This window comes from Haliaeetus albicilla, chromosome Z (genome assembly GCF_947461875.1).
Source record: "Haliaeetus albicilla chromosome Z, bHalAlb1.1, whole genome shotgun sequence".
NCBI lineage: Eukaryota > Metazoa > Chordata > Aves > Accipitriformes > Accipitridae > Haliaeetus > Haliaeetus albicilla.
The window spans coordinates 14084364-14104112 of record NC_091516.1 but is presented as its reverse complement, the minus strand read 5'-3'; the positions used below and the strand labels follow the sequence as shown (position 1 = coordinate 14104112).

Here is a 19749-nt window from a genome sequence, read left to right as displayed (position 1 = left end):
AAAGGTCTGAATTTTAATAGATTGTCACAAAACCATCCTTACACGGCAGTGAGTGAAGTTCCTTCTGCTGCTGTAAGAAGGCATCTACATATAGCACTGTTCTCTTTTATTGTCAAATATTACTATAGGTCATTAGATACAAGTGAGATTTCTTGCATGTTCCTGCAGGGACTACAGTAGGAGAAAGTGAGTGTTTTCTGGTTATATTCCAGTTATTTGCAGGGTACCAGATTTGTGATGACATAATAGACCACAAGGATGTAAAATAAAGGAAAACAAGGCTCTGCTACTCTTTATTTTAGTGTCATGTGCAGCTAGTAGATGTGCTGCTTATAGAGTTGAAACTTCCAGGGGAAGATCCACATTTTTATTATGGAAAGCATGATGAATTTACTTTTAAAAATTATTTTAGACTTCAGGGATAGAGGAAGAGATTCAGAACTAATTTTTTAATGTGGACTCTTGGCTGTGTTATAAATTTTACTGAAGAGAGCACAGATGTCAAAATGTTAGGTACTTATATATGGGTGTGAGAATTACTGTATTCACAAGAAATGCATCTAGGTTAAGAAAACTTACTGAAACCATAGCAGGCCTTTGAGCGTGAGGAATCTCACTGAAATAACAGTGAGAGTCCATTGCACTTACAGTTAATAGCAGTAATAAATCTTTAGCAGTGATAGAAAGATTTAGAAATAGAGCTGCAGTCATGGAAATGTGTGCTAAATATTCCAGAGCAAGGTGAAAACTGGTCTGTAGGATTAATGTCTTATTCCTTCAGAAGGAGATACCGGAAATACTAACGCCATCATGCACGCTGCTCACCTTTGGTACAGTTCAGTTCCCTTGCAATGAGATTATTAAAGTACTCCTACTGCAGTGCTTTTGCTGCTTGCCTTCCAAATACAAATATTTGAAGGAGAAGACTTAGGAGACAGATCTTTATCTGTAGTAAGCAGCTACATTATGTGGACCAGTGGAGATGGTGGTTATGTTTGTTTTTCTTTTCTGAGGGGAAAAAAGGGACAGTGGAGAGAGTATACAATGCAATTTTTATCTGTTATGAACTGGACTAAACCCACGTCACGTGGAATATCACGGACTTGTCACACGACAGGAACTGGGAGCACAGATATGAACCATTGATGAAATGCAGCGTATTCAGTCCTCTGTGCTGCTGCAGGCTCCCATGATAAGCCAGTATTTCAGGTGGGTCACAGCTGCCCTCCTTTTCTGAGGATGATGTTGTTCCCAAAGGACCTTATTGAAGCTGGTGTTTACAGGGAGAACAGTACTGCTATGTCAAATGTTTTTCCTCTTTCACAGTGTTCCTGCATGCAGCTTAACTGAGGAATATAAGCTATCGGACACTGTTAACTTACATATTCACTCTTTGCTTTTAAGAAGTTCACCATTTAGCTTGGGGTTAAATATAGTATTTCCCTGACTCAATACCCAGTTTCAGCCATGCAGTTTTAGAGTCAGTAACACACTCAATACAAGACAACTTGAAATGACTGCATTGCAGTTCATAACTGAGAACCTTGGTGTTTGTATGCATTTTCAGTACAGCCAAATGCTCTTTTAACCAACTCATCTTTTGAGAGCTCCATCAGTAATGTAATACTTCTTATTACTTTTTTTAGTTAAGTGGACCTAACTACACTTGTATATCTTGGAACAATGTCAGAGATCAATCAGTGTCCATACAGCTAGTAAAATAGTAGGTCACTTTTTGAGCAAGACATTTGTTGCCAGTACATAACATTTCTTCAAGGTTTAAGCTATGCTTGCTTCAGCTGAACTCAATGAGTACAGTGGATATTGGGAAACCTGCTTTTATTCAAATGATGAAAAATACAGCCTGCAATTGGGAGAACATATGTACTTGTGAAGATTGAGTAGCTGGTAAGATACTTGTACATTTAACCACTTACAGACATGCATTACCACCATGTGCAAACATGCTTGTACTGTTTATTTGTACACAAAAATAAAGCTAAATAATTATGCACTTGTAGTCATCTTCAAATCTCTGTCTTGGAGATTGATTGTGTCTAAAATAGATAAAAATCACTGGGCTGCTTTTTTATGCATTGCAGGTTATTTTCTGGCTCTGCCCATCCCATCACAGATCAATGACTTTACCATTTACATCACACAAATTTATAACTTTACAAAAGCAGCCAAAAGAAGGAAATGCCTCCCAAAGGAAAAGCCTGAGGGCCATAGTGATTTCGCACATTTAATTTGGCTGTTGCCTCCACTTTTTCCTCTCTTTCTCAACTGCCATGGGATCTCTGGCTGGTGATACTTCACTTCTTAAATCAATGTGTCAAATGGAGTTTTTTAATCAAACTGAACATTTTAAATATGATGGTCCACTCTATTCCAAGTCCCTGTTTGCTTAATTCTGCAAAGTAGTTAAGTTATGATCTGCAAGCTTTCTTTATAGAAATGTTGATCTTCATTATTTGTGTATTTGTAGCTCTGAATTTTGCATCTTGCATGTTGAGTTATGAGACGAAAGAGAGGACGTATGAGCTCCTCAGCAAGAAGAAGAAATATTTTCACAGAGAAAGTGTTAATGAACTTCATTAAGACATGGAACAAACATAATTTAATGGCTTTTTGTCACAGCTGAGTAAATTTCTTCATATGCATTTTATCAATGGATTTAACCATTCAAGGACTTCAGAACCTTTCAAAGTCTCACTTGTCATTTTATCTTACACTACCCATATTTTGAAGAATTGGAAGCAAATTGTACGTTGTGATAGATAAGGTTTGAAATAGCTACTTATTCCAGAACTTTGGCTGTTTAAGGGAATGTCAGTGCTGAAAAGTATGGAACACAAATAATTTTTTTAATTTACTCTGACTGCATTCTACTGCAGATGTAATTCTTTCCTTGTGATGTGTACGTCTATTCTCACTGTACACAACTGGTTGCCTTGTTTGAAGTACCAGTTTGGTATTGTTTCAAATGTATGGAATATCACTACTTTCATAGCTGATGCAGAATCAAAGTCACTAAATTATACAAGTATAAATACCTAACTGAACGAATGATACTGAGTTACTGCTAGAATAGATACATGAATATGACAAATGGAAATTTTTTTAACTATTCATGCAAAAACTTGTTTAACAACAGCTATAGTGATAGTTAACAGTTTGTCCAGGCCACTTTTATTTAATGACATTTATAATAAAGTTTATTTTTTAATTTATTCTTGCCCATTTTTCAGCACTTTTTTGGACCTATACAAGTTGGAAGGCTTGATAGGAGGGGGTGATATAAATGTAAGGTTTTGCAGTTTCACATACTACAATAAACAAACAGGCCACAGGAGTCCAGGAGGAATTACTTGCAGATTTATTATGTAACTGGAACTGTGGGTGACTTAGGGAAGTTCTCTCCATGGTTTTTTTTCATTGAAATCTTGGATTTTACACCCAGGCCAACTCTACTTACTACTCAGACTTCTAGATAGGCATTTCCCTACCACTAACTGTAAAATGTTGTTCCCTGGCTCTCTTAAACCAATGACCCTTTTATCCGACATCTACCAGTCTTTGTTCCAGCTAGTGGAAACAAAACCAAGTTTCTGATGACACATTACATACGTCAAGTTATTCTAGCTTTTCTTAACAAATAAGCTTTTCTTAGGATAAACATGTGATGAACAAAGTGTCTTCAAAGACTCCCAGAAACCCGTTTATGAGGCAGACAGATGTTTTTATATGACTTTTGGGGGGGGACTGTAGAAAGTTGGGAGAGTAATGTAAAGTAGGAAAATTAAGAAAATGGTGTAAAGTGACACTGGCTTTACATCCATAGTGTTAAAAAAGGTCTGCATTCTCAAGGATAGGCAAAGGTGGTCCATTTGCAAATTTCTTCATGTCACGTTAGCTGGACTGAAATTATTTGCTGTATACTGGTTAGCAGTGGAGAACCTCATATTAAGTTGAAGTATGGATGAATATAACCCATGTGATGCGTGACTCCATTGTGCTGTGTTTTTCTTTTGTCTGGCATTTGTCAGACCTCCTCTTTTTCACAGAGCACAAGTATTTTCCTAATCTGCTAGAATTCAGGGTGATTTTCAAGGTTGGTTCTGAAGTTGCCACTAACAACAACTCTTCTTAAACCCAGATCATGAACGGATAGATGCAGTCATCTAAACAATTTTCCATATAGATATTATAACAGTGCCTCCTGGCACTATTGTAAATATGTAATTAAGAGGCCCGTTTAGCATCACCAGCACCTGCAGGTGTACTGGCACCATACAGTGGATTATTCTGATCTGCCATTCTTCATTCTGACATTGGATTAGTTAATCTATTTTATTGACTCTAAATGGGAAAGCAGAAAGAAGATGTGGGCCCATTAGCAATGGAAGTTTCCTTTTTCATTGTATGCTGTTGTGTGCTAGATTGGGGTAGACCATGTCTTGTGTCAGGTGCTTTGGGAGATCTGTGAGTTTCAGACCCTTATTAATTTTGGCAACCTGTTTCTGATGAGGTTAGGCCTAATTCAATGTCTTATTCTGAAACCAGTGGAAAGTCTTTGATTTGAGGTTTGTTTGTTTGGGGGTTTTGGAAGTGTTTTTTTGTAGTATCATTTCTCTTCCCCCATCTTTTCACTTCATTGGAACAAAGGTGGTAACAGCCTCTGTATGGATGAAGCAAAATTTAAAAAAAGTTATTTCCTCCCATTTACAAGGACACTGAAGAAATAATCAACTGTTAGCTTTAATATTGTACAGTTACCTTCACTAGGAGCACAGTTTTATTAATTAGTTATTAGTATCATGTGCTTTGATTTGCTGAGTTGGATGCATCTGTTATTAATGTAGGTGTATGTACTTTGGGCTTTGTTTTAATTCAACACTAATTAAAAGTTAGTGATATTCATGGACTCTGCTCTGTTTTGAGTCAGAAGCAGGACTAGGCAAGTAAGAAATTAACATTCAGGCAATAAAACATTTAGCCAAAATGAACAGTTTTGATATGAAATGAGATGATTAATGTAGACAATTGCGTGGGCAATTTAAAGCTTTAGTAAAATACATTTTTTTGCTTTGAAATTTAATTAATTGTAGCACATTGCACAGTGCAATCATATGCAGCATTTATAATCATTCTGATTCTCAGGATTGCCATGGAAGTGCATTTCAAATTGCAAAGTCACAGCAATTTCTAGCACGACAGGGTCAATTCAGAGATGGGCAAAGAGTGCATTGAATTTAGCATCTAAATCTGAGAGTAGAAAAATCCAGAGGAACCTCTGCAGTTGCAGTGGAAGAAAATAGGAATTAGGGGTATTAGGACAGCTTAACTACGTGTGTTTTATCCAAAGCTTGTCTGTTAGGATTTTCTTGCTAATGCCAGAGGGAACTGTTCGATCAGAGGATAAGATAGTGTGAAAACAGTATGTTCAGTGATAGTACCTAGGGAATCTGTCAACAGCTTACATCATCACCGGGGATTACTTGAGTTTTTGATAAAGTCTGTGCTCTATATATTGCATATTGGTAACTACCATCTTGTAAAATTACTGTTTATATGGGAAGAAAAATACCACATTTTGGCTCGTTCCTACAGCCCCACGTTGCTAAATTTGAATATTGATTGCTTATTTCTGTTGTGAGTATCAAGGAAGCAGTGCTTTGGTCTTTTTCTCTAAAATCCATTGTTGATTTAGCTAGCCAAGCAATAGCAGTAGCATTGTGCTCCTGTTTGCTGCAATAATCACTACCAGTATTCAGTCTGTAAATGGTCCTAATGAATAAAATGGAATAACCCTGATCAATTTTTTATTCTGAGAAATCTGTTATGGAATAAATAAAAATGATGCTAGCATCTGGTAGTAGGTGGTACTTTTTTTAAAGACTTAGTTATTGACATGATAACATTCTTAAAGCAGAAGTGATGATGACAATGTGCTGCAAAAGTACTGGTTTACCATATTCTCTATTTTGCTGCCTTATCAGAAGATACAGCTGTGAAGAAAATTCCACATCTTAGCAAGTAATCTACTACCTGTCACAAACTCTGCAGTTACTGAGCTTTGTCTATGCACTTATTAATTTATCTAATTTGGATCTGAGGAAAAGCAGGGGCAGTTATTCCTTTTGTTATTATAGTGTTTCAATTAAAATAATATCTAAGTACACAGGAAACTCATCTGTTAAGACAGAGTATTATTTCATTAGTAAAAGTAAAAACCACATGTATTAGCACACCTGCTTATGTAAATTTTAGATACAAGCTGAACATCCCCAGAACTGTAAGGAGAGTTAATAGCATACAGACCTGAGATACAGGAAACAAATCAAAAGTAGACATATTAGGCACATCAGCTGAATTAATACAAGCATGCCAGAGGAAACAAAAAAAAATAACTAATACCTAAATGAAATCTGTGTGACAGATGGTTGTGGGACCCTTTGACTTTCACATGGATGGCATTTCTGGAAAAGTCAAAACCTTTCCAGCTATGCGTTTTCATCTCTGGAATTTCCCTCAAGGTGGACACACACTGGAGTAGATTAATGATTTGGAAATATATGCAAGTTGTTCTCCTGGAAAATAATGTGGGTTTTTTTATTTCATGGAGAGGACGGAACTGTTCTCACTTCTCCTTTCCTCCCAAGAAAAAAAATTGTCTTCCTGGCTCATCTTTGGCCTTTGTAAGAGCACAGGTGGGTGATGAGTGTGGGTAGCCATGCTGTGAGACCATTTTCACTTCAGTCTCAATGTTAAATCAAGGCAAATATATTGTAGGTATTTGTTGGTCTAAAATTTTGTTGACCTAAAATTTTGTATTGCCAAATTTTGTCCTGCATTAAGTGCTTTCTGAATATACCATAAGTCCCATTCACTTAGTTTCAGTTGTCTCCCAACTATCTTGGAGGTTCCATAGTGGGCTTCTACATCTACTTCCCTTTTTGAGTTCAGTTGTCAGGAAAATTTGCACTTGATCCTTTTGAAAGGGAAAAAATATGGAAAAAATGTATTTATTTGTTTTTTTTAATTTCCATTTAATATTTTGTACTTTTTCTAGGGTCCATCTTTGTTTTGTGTTTGTGAGGCTTCTCTTTAAAAGTACAGTACTTGGCTATCTCATGACAGTTTTCCTTCGATTAAATCAATCCTCAAATTATGCCTGTCATACTACTACAAACCTGTATTGTTTGAATTGCTTGTGTTGCTGATGATGGTTTTTCCCCTATTATCTTAAAGATCCTAAATAGGTTTGCACTGTTTACTGATAGGTTTGCACTATTTACTGATCATAAATAGGTTTGAACTGTTGAGTTACTTTCTCTTTCCTTTTCCTATCTATGCTGGTCAGCTGAGTATGACCTTGCTTTTGCTCACCTTTGCTTTCAGTTCCATTTTCCTGACTTTCATGGTTGAGTTTTTCTATTGCAGTTCATCAGTATTGTCTGAGAATAGGATCACTTTCTCTGAGAACCAGATACAGTTCACTTGATTTCTATTTATGTGAAGTTTCTGGATTGGTATCAGATTAAATGTCATCAGATATTTGTAGGTGTGTTTGAAAGTGGTATAAGGAGATGCTTGTTTTCTTTTTTCTGTTGATGGAGCAGAGGGACTTTTTATTGTATTGTTTTTATTTGATTGATTTAAGCTATGAATTGTATGCTATATGGTTTTACATTACAGCATATCCCTGAGTTGTAATCCTGTGTGAATCTAGAGGAACAGACTTTCGGAAATTAATAAACATTTTTTAAAACTTGTTTTGGATTGAAACAATATTTTTTTTATTTTCTTCCCTTCATTAGTGTTTCTGTATTGCTCAGCATGTTTCAGAAGAGGAGACAAGGTTGTTTTTTTTCCCACTGATCTCCCTGGGATTCAGTATCTTCCTTCATTTCAATGAGTGTGAATTTATATCTTTCTTTAGTTATTATGGAGATAAAGTTGTCCTTTTTTACTGGCTGTGAACAATATTGAGAATGTCTTGTAGCTGCACTAAGCAGCTAAAAAATACGCAAAAGCTAAATGGTCTGTCATGTGAAGACTTGTCACTTTGGAATTATTGCTATTAGTGAACTAAGCATACAGGTTACTCAGTTGCAAGTCACACTCGAAGGTCCAAGAGTCACTGCAGTGTGATAAACACTGTACAAACTTATATCGAGAATGAAAAGCTTCAGCATTCATTTTAAAATAGCTTTATACCCTTCATGTATTTAAACAGACAAACCCTATTACCTTGACTTCTAAAAATAATTCCAATAATGTAGTAGTAAGTTAGACTTGACTCTTTGTAAATATGTATTAAGCAGAAGAGCAAAAAGCTTCAAAATGAATGTGTAATAAGCATCTGCATTAGAGAGTATGAAATTGCAGATTGAAGCCTGTCTGCAGCTGTCCTGAAAGGGAAGGCAAGAAGAGTGGATTAGTCTGAGGAGTAGTAATAGAAAAAGAGCCTGATATGCTGTGACATTTGGGGATTTGCATATATTGCATATTATTAGGTAAGAGCAATCATTTAACATCTGAAGTTAAGACACAAAATGATTGCTGTGGGAAACAGCTAGGATTTAGATAAAGGAAATCCATGGCTTGAGAAGTCTTGAACTTACAAAGACTCACGCAAAATTTTAATTTTAGTTAATATAGTGGCTGCCTCACATGTGTTTTGGAAAACAGTACAAAACCAGTTCAGCCTTTTCAGATGGCTGAACAATTGATGTTTTACTCTTTGACCTCTTAGATCTACAAATTAAAAATTTACCATTCCATAAATATAGAGCTTGTTGTTCCACCACTTCAAGCACTGTTTAGAGAAAAGAAGAAATACTTGTTACTGAAGAATATTAGTTTGTAGCCATTCTTTATGTAAGAATGTTGGAGTGTTAGTATCTCTGAGGAGGTGAATGGCATAATATAACAAATAAGAAATGAAGATCCAATATTGTGACTACACAGATGGTTTTAGACATCCAAAGGTGGTGGCTTTAGAAAATTAAGTTCTTCTGCCAATTCTGGAGTTATTACAGTTTTCTTATATTTGCTGTCTTAATGGAAAATATTTTTCCTCTAATTACCTAGTATTATAAACAGTTAATTAGATGTTATGTTTGACTGAAGTTAGTTGCTGCATGGGTTGTGATTGTTTTCAAAACCTTTCTGATCAAAGAAACTAATAACAAATTATAATTAAGTATAGTTCTGAAAGATTATCATCTTTAAACTCTGAATATGCTGATCATCAGGGTTAAAACAAAGATAATGCATTATGCTACTTATAGGCATTGGAGTCTTTCACTATGAATTGTTATACTCTAAACAATAGCATATGGGAAGAGACCAGTACAAGTAAATAAAACACTGATTAAAGTACAGGAAAGGAGCTTTTCTCCTCTTGGAGCTGTCTTAGGACCACATTTATAAACTCGTTTCCAAAATATAAATAACATTTTAATCTTATTCTAAGTCTTTTTTTTAATAAGAGTACTTCCAGTTGTATAAAATACATTCCTCACCCAGACAAATGACCTAAACAACACAACAGGAAAAAAGAAACTTCAGGCTAGTTTTATATGTCTAATAGGTGTGTTAGCAAAAGCAAAAGACAACCATCTGTGAGTCCCATAGCCTGAGTCTCTCTGTTGCAAGGAATAGTGACTTTAATTTCATTGCTTTATTTTCTCTCAGTGAAGTGTATACTTACCAACTGACTCGTCAGAAGGGTTTGGCTATCATTTAGATACCAGGCTACAAATTGTAACGGACTGTGGCAAGTAATGAAGTTATGGCAGCACAAGGAGTAAGATACTGTTTAACTGAACCTCAGTGACTGATCATGCATGTATTGTTATCCCATTGCTTAAGCTGCCCATAACTAGCATTTGGATACTGAGGGAGTTCTTGGTCTGCTGCTTTGTAAGGTTAAGCCATTGCTAGCAACCTGAAAGATGCTGTGTACAGTCATTTAAAAAATACCTAGCTACCTGGTAGCCAAAGTGTGTGCATGGTGTAAACTAATTCCAGACTCGGGTGCACTCATCTGAAGAGGATGAAAGCGTGTATTTTGTACATTTGTACAATGGGGAAAATCACTGAAGGATGTAGAATTTCTGCTGTGGAAAGAAAATACAGGTTGTTAAAACTTGATAAAAGAACAACAGAAGAGAATATTCATTTTAGCATGGTGTGAGTTTCTCTTCAGCTGCCACCTGCTTCTTCTCAGTGCCTTTCCACCAAATGACAGAGCTTGAGATTTCATGTTACTTTGTGGGGAAATCAAAGACTTAGGTAACAGATATCATTAGTAGTCCTTGTATTTTAAAATAAAACTTAATTTTTAAAAATATTTTTTTAGGATCATGCTGGATGTCAAATTCGTGTGTGCCTTGCGCTGTGTAAGCTAACTTCTTTAGAGGTGCAAGTGTGCTGTACCAAAAAGAAAAAGAAAAGCAGCCAGTTTTGTGGTCAGTAGTAGCTGCTCAAAAAGGGAGTACCACCCTCAGGATTACATGCTAGATTAAAATCTTTATATGTATATGTACACCCATGCAATTATTGTTTTGATGACCAGATAATGAGAAAAGGGAGCAAGGTGTGACCAACAACAAGATATTTGATTTTTACTTATATAAATTTATGCAAAATGTAATATGTGATTTATGAAAGGTGTACAAAAAAATTATAGTGTTTTCCTCAGGAAATTTGTGTTCTGACCAGTGGCATGACATAATAAACAAGAGCTACAAAGGCTGGAAAGGAAGACATGATGAAGGGCAAAATGATAATCTGTTGTCATTGGTTACTTGCATTTTTTAGGTGGTTGTTTAGCTATTTTAACTGTTCATAGAGTTATTCTTTGGCACTTGTCGGTTTTACAGCTTATTGTGAATATTGCTGCAGGAGGAAAGGTCTTAAGGAATGATTTGAAAGCTGAGAGGAAGGGGACTCCCTTTATGGGCTGCAGGCAGGTTTATGTTCTTTGTAAAGAGAGATGGAAAATATGAAAAAGAAGAAAGACAGGAAAATATACTGAACAGGTATCACTGGTAGCTGCATTAGGTTCAGGATAGAAGGGATACAGATCTTTGGTGGGGGAGAAGGATCGTGGAGGGTCTGCAAGGCAATTAGGAAAAAATTCAGAGTTAATATAATGGGAATGAATAAACTAATGGTGCAGCTCAGAGAGCAGCTTATTTATAGCAGTTTATTGATAGGAGGAGAATATTATTTTTAGCAGCATCTTTTGAATGCTCTTCAGGAGAATTACATGGGTATAAGAGAGGCCAAAGCACAGTACAATGACCAAAGGACTTGTCATCAAAAAGGAAGGTTAATGTTTTTAAACTCTCAAGACTTGGAAACTTTTTACTTTCATCATTCATAGTGTTTTGATATTTCTGTGCATCACGAGGAAAGTAGTTACTTGGTAAAATTAGGACTATTTTCATAAAATATTTCGAAGTTATCTATATAAAGAAATGCAAAACTTTTTGATTGGCCTTCTCTGAGTATTTCTGATACTAGACTGTTGACTCGGAAAGCCCAACAATGCTTATGTATGAAAGAATGTGAGGAATTTCACTTTAAGAGTAAAAATTAACCATTTTATTTGCCTTTTTGAAATCAGTCTGCTGGCAATGCAGCTATTGAACTATTTTTGCTAAGTTCTTTCATTCAACTAATATTGAGAAGAAAGCACCAGGTCTCCTGGATGGAGTTTCCAAACTGCTTGTGAGTACTGGTCTACCTGCAGCCTGATACAGTAACCTTGCCCACAGGAGAGATCTTAAAGCAGTTGAGTGAATACACTAAGCCACTCGCCAAGCTTTGACTCTTTAGGACTAGAAAATGTACAAGCTGGGTGTACATTCTCAGGAAATTCTCAATTATTGGTATAAAAATCTCTGATCAGAATGAAGGAGCTATCTGATAAAGGTCTGTTGCTAAATACCGCTAAACCAAAAAAGAATATTGTAGTGTCTGTGTCCTTCCTGGCTAAAAGGAAAGAACAAAGATATGTTAGTAATTTTGCAAATTCTGGATTTATTTACATTCTCATCAATATCCTTTGATGAAAGACTAAGAATGCAGTAACGGCTAGAACATGTTCATCGACAAAAGTTGTTTTGAGAAGACATTTAACTGTTGTTCTTAAGGAGCTTGTTGCTCTTGCCTAGGTAGAAAGACAGTTAATGCTCCTGTGATGAGCAGCAATGGATCTGTCATCCTGTCCTGAGGGACACGTGGAGAAGACAGCCAGTCTAAGAAATATCCTGTTCTTATTTTATGTTGGCTAAAAAGGCAGCTGCAGAAAAGACTGGTTTGCTGGTATTTGTCACATTCAGTGGCAAAGGGCATTGATAAAACCAGCATATTCACCTGAACAAAATATAACTCTCTAGTTTGTTAATATACATTTAACACAATCTGTGTTCTATCAAATATTTTAAAATGGTATCTCATAAGGTAGCAGCAGTGGAAACTTGTACAAAACATGAGAGGGAACAGGGACATTTTGGGGTACATGAGACTCTGCAGATGTCAGCACTTTGGATGTGGACATCTGGAATTCCAGGCATGGAAATATTGATGAGTGACCTCTACATTAATATGCAGTTCACCGAGCCCAGGCATTTAAGAGTTTTTTTTCAGCTTTCCTTCCCTTACAACTACTTTCTGCAGGGCAGAGGTGATTCTTCTGGAGGCCAGAATTTTAGACAACAGCAATTAAAGCCCAGCAGAGTTGCTGGTGAATTTGTTCTTGTGGCTGATCAACAAGAGACACAGGACAAGGATTGCTAGTATTTTAGCTGCTTGCAGCTACTTTGTATTTAATTCCTGCTCTGTGGTAGACATATAAGATCGTAGCAACTGCTAGGTAGATAAAACCCAATTTGGGTAGTTCAATAAGAAATTAGGTGCGAGAAGAATTACATATATCAAATAAAATACAAATCTGGTTGGTTCTGTCCAAAGCTTGGGAACTACTTTTTCTTCTGACAGTCTGCTCAATGTGTTGTGCATTTTTGCCAAATGTCCCACAGAAGGTTTTTCCCTGGAAAGGAAATAATGTACAATATGCTAAGATGTGAATGGTCAAAGTGTTAAATATTTCAACTTATCTTTCTGTGGGAAAGTACTTCAAGTTGAAAACATCATTAGCATTAAAAAAAATCACCCCAAAATAATTTTTCCCTAATTGATTTTAATGTGTGTAGCTAAACTGTAATATATATGTTCAAAATTCTGGGGGGAAAAAAAAACCAAACCCAAAACATTCCAGTGCTTTTCTGTATACAGGACAGTGTCTTTTTAAATAAAGCAGTACACTGAAGCAGGAGGAAAAAAACCAATCAGGCTGGACATGTATGATTCTATAGATTTCAAATGGAAAATGTCTGTCTCATAATTAGCTTCCTTTAGACTTAGCACATCTTACTCCCAGTGATTAATGCCCTACAGGCCTGTTTATATTCTAGAAATGTTCAGACAATTTTGTTCCTGTAGGGGAAGTTATAATTTTTGCAGTATTTAAAATGAATGCAGTTTGTTACTGAGGAAATAGTGGCATTCTTTCTCCCATTCAGTCTTATTTGCCTGTATTTTAATTATTTTAGCTAGAGGCACCTTGTTTAATAATTATATTAAGCTTCAGCGTGTCTAGTAACAGATGACAAAGACACAGTAGGAAATCTGTTCTCCCTAGATATATTTGCGAAGATGTGTATATAATTTATATTCACTGAGAAAGGAGAAATTAATCTCTATACTGTTTGTTTTGTAAATACAGAAAATCAACTATTTTTGGTGTGGTCAACTGTGGTCAGTTATGCAGCTCACAAAACAACATCTCTTTTTTTTGTGTATTGCAGGTAGCATAGTGTACCTTGGGATGATGGTGGGGGCATTCTTCTGGGGAGGCTTGGCAGACAAGGTGGGAAGGAGACAGTCACTCCTGATATGCATGTCTGTCAATGGATTCTTTGCCTTCCTTTCATCATTTGTCCAGGGCTATGGCTTCTTCCTCTTCTGTCGCTTGTTTTCTGGATTTGGGTAAGCTCCTCTGGTTTTGTTCATTTCACAATTCTGTGTGTTAATAAAACTTTCCTCTTCGCAAAAGCACATTATTTAATGTAGAAATCTAGTCTGTGTCAGGAACAAGAGAATTAAACAAGGTAGCTACTACACTCCTAAATAACAACCTGAAGGGGAAGAATGATGATTTTAGGGGAAAGACACAGACTGCAAATTGTGAGATTGAGTTCTGGTCTTATTTTGCAAGACTTGCTTTGTGAACTTGATCAAATTGCTTAACTTTTATGCTTCAGCTTCTCTATGTATTGCTTGTTCAGTCAGCAAAATAATACCCTTTTCACGTGTGTACTGTAAGATTTCACTAATATTTCTAAAGTTTCTAATGTCTTTGTGTGCCTAATATTGTTTATAATACCCCTGCAGTCAAGACTGTCAAATTTAAAACGGGTCCCTAGAGTGTGGCAAATATTATTGCTCTCTCCAGAAGTATGGTGTTTGTGGCCCTGTGTTTGATTTACTTTTTCTTTATATAACTTCTCAGGTTTTGGAAAAGTTTAAGATATTGGTAATGGTCAATTATAATTTTAAATTTACATGAGCAAAGATTGGGATACGCAAGTAAATTACTATGAGAAAGCTTCTACCTTTACTGCACCCTTGGATGATCAAGAGCTCTGTTCTGCAGAGCAGTTAGCTTAGCAATTCTGGTAATTATTTGGTTCAGATCAAAAGTCCCAGTTACAATTCCATTTCAGGTCACTGTCAATCTTTAGGATGCTGAACAGACAGGAGCTGGCAGACAAAGCACTGTATGCTGTGTCATAAAGCCATCACATGAAGTCCACTGCTTGTATGGTTTGCTGGCTGTAGTTTATGTAGCCATAATGTACTAACACTGTTGTGTGATGTTTGCACTTTTAGATCCCCCTTGAACTGGTCTGAAGTAAGGTAGGAGTAGACACCCATGCCAAAAAGAAATTACCATAGCACTGAGTACTATTAAACTGATTTAGAAAGGGGGATGGAAGGGCAAGGGGACAGAGGAAGGAGGTGTGAGGAGTCCTCTTGCTAGAGGAATCATCTTAGTCTGTCACCATATTTTCAGATATGACTTTAAAAGAGATCAAGAGGAAATGGCAACTTCTAATTCTATAGAAAGACTTAGAAAAACAAACCAAAAAAATCCTGTCCAGCTTATTTAAGTGTTTTTCATATCATAGGTCACTATTAGTTCCATGTGCTATGTTTTGTCTCTCCTTAGAGAAATATCGATCATGTTGCATGACACTTCCACTCTTCTATGATCCTGTCAAAATGCAGAAGCTTGTGGCACTCCTGCTTAGCCTGCCCACTTCATGAGGGCAGTACTGGATCCTTGTGTGACAAAGGTTTGTCTTTTGGCAGACAGGTTTGTGACACTGTTGGCTTTCACCCAGATTGTCCCTCTTGGGGCATACAGCAAAATATTTATTTGTTGTGCCTAATGCCAAACTTGCCTGCAAGGGTCTCCTCCTCATCTCTAACAGTAGCTTTTCCAGTAAACATATAGTGCCTGTAGCTTTACTCATGATAAGTATATGTCCTGGATTGGGAAGCAGGTACTATTTTGTATTCATCCATTCACCATGATTAATGGTCTTTGAAGGAGCAGGCCCTTCATATCTGTATCTTATACCTCTGTGTGAGTCCCCACTGTGTCCAAAGTCCTCCTACCTAGTCTTTGAGAGCTGCATGAATAGATCATAGATAATATGCCACCATGTATTACATTTTAAATGTGACCCCCCTCTCCTGCCCCACCCCCAAACCCCCAACCAACCAAAAACAACAAAAAAAACAAGACAGAATGCAGAGTCATTCTTCAAAGCAATTACTGCAGAGAAAGATTCATGGCTGGCTCACATTTGCTGTTTTCTTCAAAGACCAGATTTCTCCTCAGAATAACCTCTTTCAGCTGGTATCAGAGTTGCATCATAAAAGACACAAGGTTTCTAGAACTGAATCTGAGCTTAATACCCTCAAGGTGAGGGAAAGCTCTTCTTTTCCTGTTCTCACTGTTTGCCTGTGATGATGCAGTTTTTCCACCAGATTTTGCATGTTTGGAGCCCTTCTTTTTCATCTGCTCACTCACTCTCAGAGAAAGCTTACTTTTCACTTAAGACCCATATTCAAGATAGTATTTTTGTCACATCTGCCTTTCCTCTGTTTTTTGATCCTGTTTTGGATATGATCTTATGTTGAGAGTGGCTGTAACAGCAACAGACACATCATGTGCCAAGCACCAAGAAAGAAGGGAGAGACTAGAACATTCCAGCTGCAGAGGCAGCAAAGTAATATCTTTTCATTTTTAAACAGCTGGGCACAAATATGCCCACTGTTAGAGCATACATCTTACAGGTCTCTGTCTCCAGACACTTTGCATCAGCTGCTGTGCAAGAAGGCAAACTCTTTATGGTATCGCTCACTGAAGAACTCCCAGACGTTTGCACCAGCTTTGAAGCCATATCTTTTTGCAGTATGACAGGAAATTTGCTTAAAGGGTTTGAATTAAATCTTGAACATTTATTGCATTCTTTACTACATCCCACATCTTGCTTGAATGAAAAAGGAATTGTGTCAGTTGAATGGGACTAGAAATTCAACTTAATTTCTCTTTATAACCTCTCCTCATCTTAGAGGTCCTGTCTTTGGACACTAGCTGTCAGTTCCCCTTTCTTAGTGAAAGACACTGAATATATCTCTCTGTTACCAAGGGAGGAGGCTTTGTTCCAGTAGTTTTGTGTGAATCAGAGCCCAAATATGAAATAGGAATAATTTTAAGCAAAAAACTGAATGATATATTTTAAAGGCAAAATAGTATTGTTACTCAGATTGGAGAAGAGCATTCTGAAGGGGCAAAAAGTTGTCTGGACAATTTCGTGTAATTAAGTCAACAAAATATTAAGAAGTATTCAAAAAATATAGAATCATTTAGGTGTATCGAGTTTAAACTGGTCTGTTATCTTCTAGGTAATATAAAAATAGATTAAGAAGCATGAACAATAAAACCAGTATCTGATAAATTTTGTTTATTAAAATACTATAAAATAGATTCTTCTCAGATACTCTTGCAGTCAAAATGTGTTTATAGAAGTAAACTGCTCAGCAGAAAAATATCCCTGCAAATAATTTTTTTTGCATCTGAAAAGCCAAAAACTAGTAAAAATTTTGCATGCAAAGAAGTGATTTGGAATACGAAACAGTATAAATAATATTAAGATGTTTCTAAGTAAAGGGCATTGAGGGATATGAAAGTCTGAAAGGTGAACTTAAGCTAGTGAAAACAGTAAAGAAATGTTGGACAGTCTGCAAAATCATTTCCTTTTACAGAAAAAAAATACCGTAACTGTGATTCTTCCATTGATTAATCCAAAATCAAAGCTCAAAAGGAAATTGAATCCAAAACCTGATAAAGGCTTAGGAAGGCTTTAGATATAGTTCCCTACAAAGTAAAAAGACCTAGACAAGAAACTGTGAGCTGTATTTGTCATTAGCCATTGGGGGAATGTGCAAAGATTTATCATCAAAAAGCATCTTGTTACATCTGTCTTTGAAATTGTCAAAGGAAAGTTTCTCTAATACCAGAACATGACTCATAACATCGCTGTTAACTTGAATGGAACTGGAGTTGTTGCCTATTCAACACTGCCACTGTGAAATATTATTCTCAGCTAGAGAATTTTATCTACCTTCTGTTACAAAAAAATTGTATTTATTCAATGTAATACTTCTGATACTTTTAGATAACTTCAAATGCAGTTTTTCTGAGTACAACAACTCAGTTTAGAATAAAGTGCTTAAAAGTGCACTATATATTTGAATTATCCTAGCAAATTTCATTTGATTTCTTTGAAATAACCAAAGATGATACAATTTGGGAAAACATATCACACTTATCCAGCCAAAATGTTACTTTTAAGAGTAATCAAAGTATTCATGTGGTAAAAAGCTAGCTGAAATAAATAACCTGAGACGAACTACAGTTTAGAAATTCTTCAACCTCATATGTTTGCTCCAAGATGAAACTGATTCTTTTTCATGAGCAAAGTAAAAAATGTTAAATAAATGTGTCCTATTGTACAAACCAGACATTATGTCCAGACTACAGAGAGTTCTTTTAATTTGCCAAAATTGCCAGTTTGGCCAAATATCTTCTCCAAACCCACAGAAATATTAGGAAATACAGCTTAGATGTGGTTAACTTATGTAACTAGAAGCCATTAAGATGCCTTTTCCTTGCCTGTTGCCCGTTGTGAATAAGAGTCTCTCCTGAGATGTTCTGCTGTATAATTCCTTTTCCAGAAGACTTTAGACTATACTTCATTAAATCCGAGACTCACCTTCAGACAGCTTTCTTAATCCCTTCTCAGAAAATATCTCTAAAGCTAGCTGCAGTACTCCTTCCACATTACTGGGATCTACCTGAGAGTCCCAGTGACAATGTAGTAGTACTAAACTCATCATTTAGATCTTTTTTTTAAATTCTTCCACACTCTTGCAAGGAATCAACGGTTAGCAAAAATCCAAAACTGTGCATGAAGTTTCTTGTGACTAGCAGTTTTGAGGTGATTGCCTGTGTAAATCCACCTATGCTGACTTTTACCACAACTTCTGTGTATTATGTATAGTGGTGAGAAACTCTTAGTGTCCTGTATCTCCCTCCTTTTAATGGCCAAGACAGGAAGGACATGCAAGAGGTCTATATGCATAACGACTGTAAAAATGTTCCAGCAGAGATAGGGACCATGTAGACACAGCACAAGATGGTTGGCCTACAGAAGCTGTTGCCTTCAGGAACTCCAGATCTGGACCAACAGGCTGCTTTTATTATTGTGTGTCATCAGTATTTAGCATTATGTCATATTTATCTTTTCATACCCTCTTGCTCCACTTTCTCATGAAACACCTTGTGTCCTCTCACCCTGCCACCTCTAATTCCTCTCCAGCTCCCAGCTGTCTCCCACCCAGGCTGTTAGTGTTCTTACACTGCGATCTAATGAATAGCTCTGCAGGTGACTGGCTTCAAAGTTCATAGTGTATGCCAAAAGGGTAGATACACTTCTCAGTCAAGCCAAGAAAGCAGCTGGCAAGGTCTGAGCTTTCCAAATAGCTTTGATCCAGCCCTTGCAGCTTCAGCTCTGGGTAAAGGTTCACTAATGTAAACCTGGCATAGCTGGGAGAGAAGTTGTCTTTGCTAAGACTGTTGGGAGAACAGTTTTCTTATGAGGAAAGGAAGATTATACAAAAGGGAGAGAAAGACTAGACAAGGGAAACATGTAAATAACGTAGAGAGCCTACATGACAGAAAACTATCAAAAGAAAAAGTGTAGAATCATAGAATAATTCAGGTTGGAAAACACCTTTAAGATCATCGAGTCCAACTGTTAATCTAACACTACCAAGTCCACCGCTAAACCATGGACCTAAGCACCACATCTACACATCTTTTAAATACCTGGAGGGATGGTGACTCAACCACTTCCTTGGGCAGCCTGTTCCAATTCTTGACAATCCCTTCCATGAAGAAATTTTTCCTAATATCTAATTTAAACCTCCCCTGGTGCATCTTGAGGCCATTTCCTCTTGTCCTGTCACTTGTTACTTGGGAGAAGAGACCAACACCCACCTCGCTACAGCCTCCTTTCAGGTAGTTGTGGG

At 36.6% G+C, this 19749-nt stretch overlaps 1 protein-coding gene across 1 annotated transcript in view; it reads left to right on the top strand.

Moving 5' to 3' along the window:
• The window catches only part of SV2C (synaptic vesicle glycoprotein 2C), a 118473-nt gene that overhangs the window by 37423 nt on the left and 61301 nt on the right, over positions 1 to 19749 (top strand). The window contains exon 3 of the mRNA XM_069775682.1: positions 13890 to 14070. Coding sequence (XP_069631783.1) covers positions 13890 to 14070 — 181 coding nt within the window. The remainder of the gene's footprint in view (positions 1 to 13889; positions 14071 to 19749) is intronic.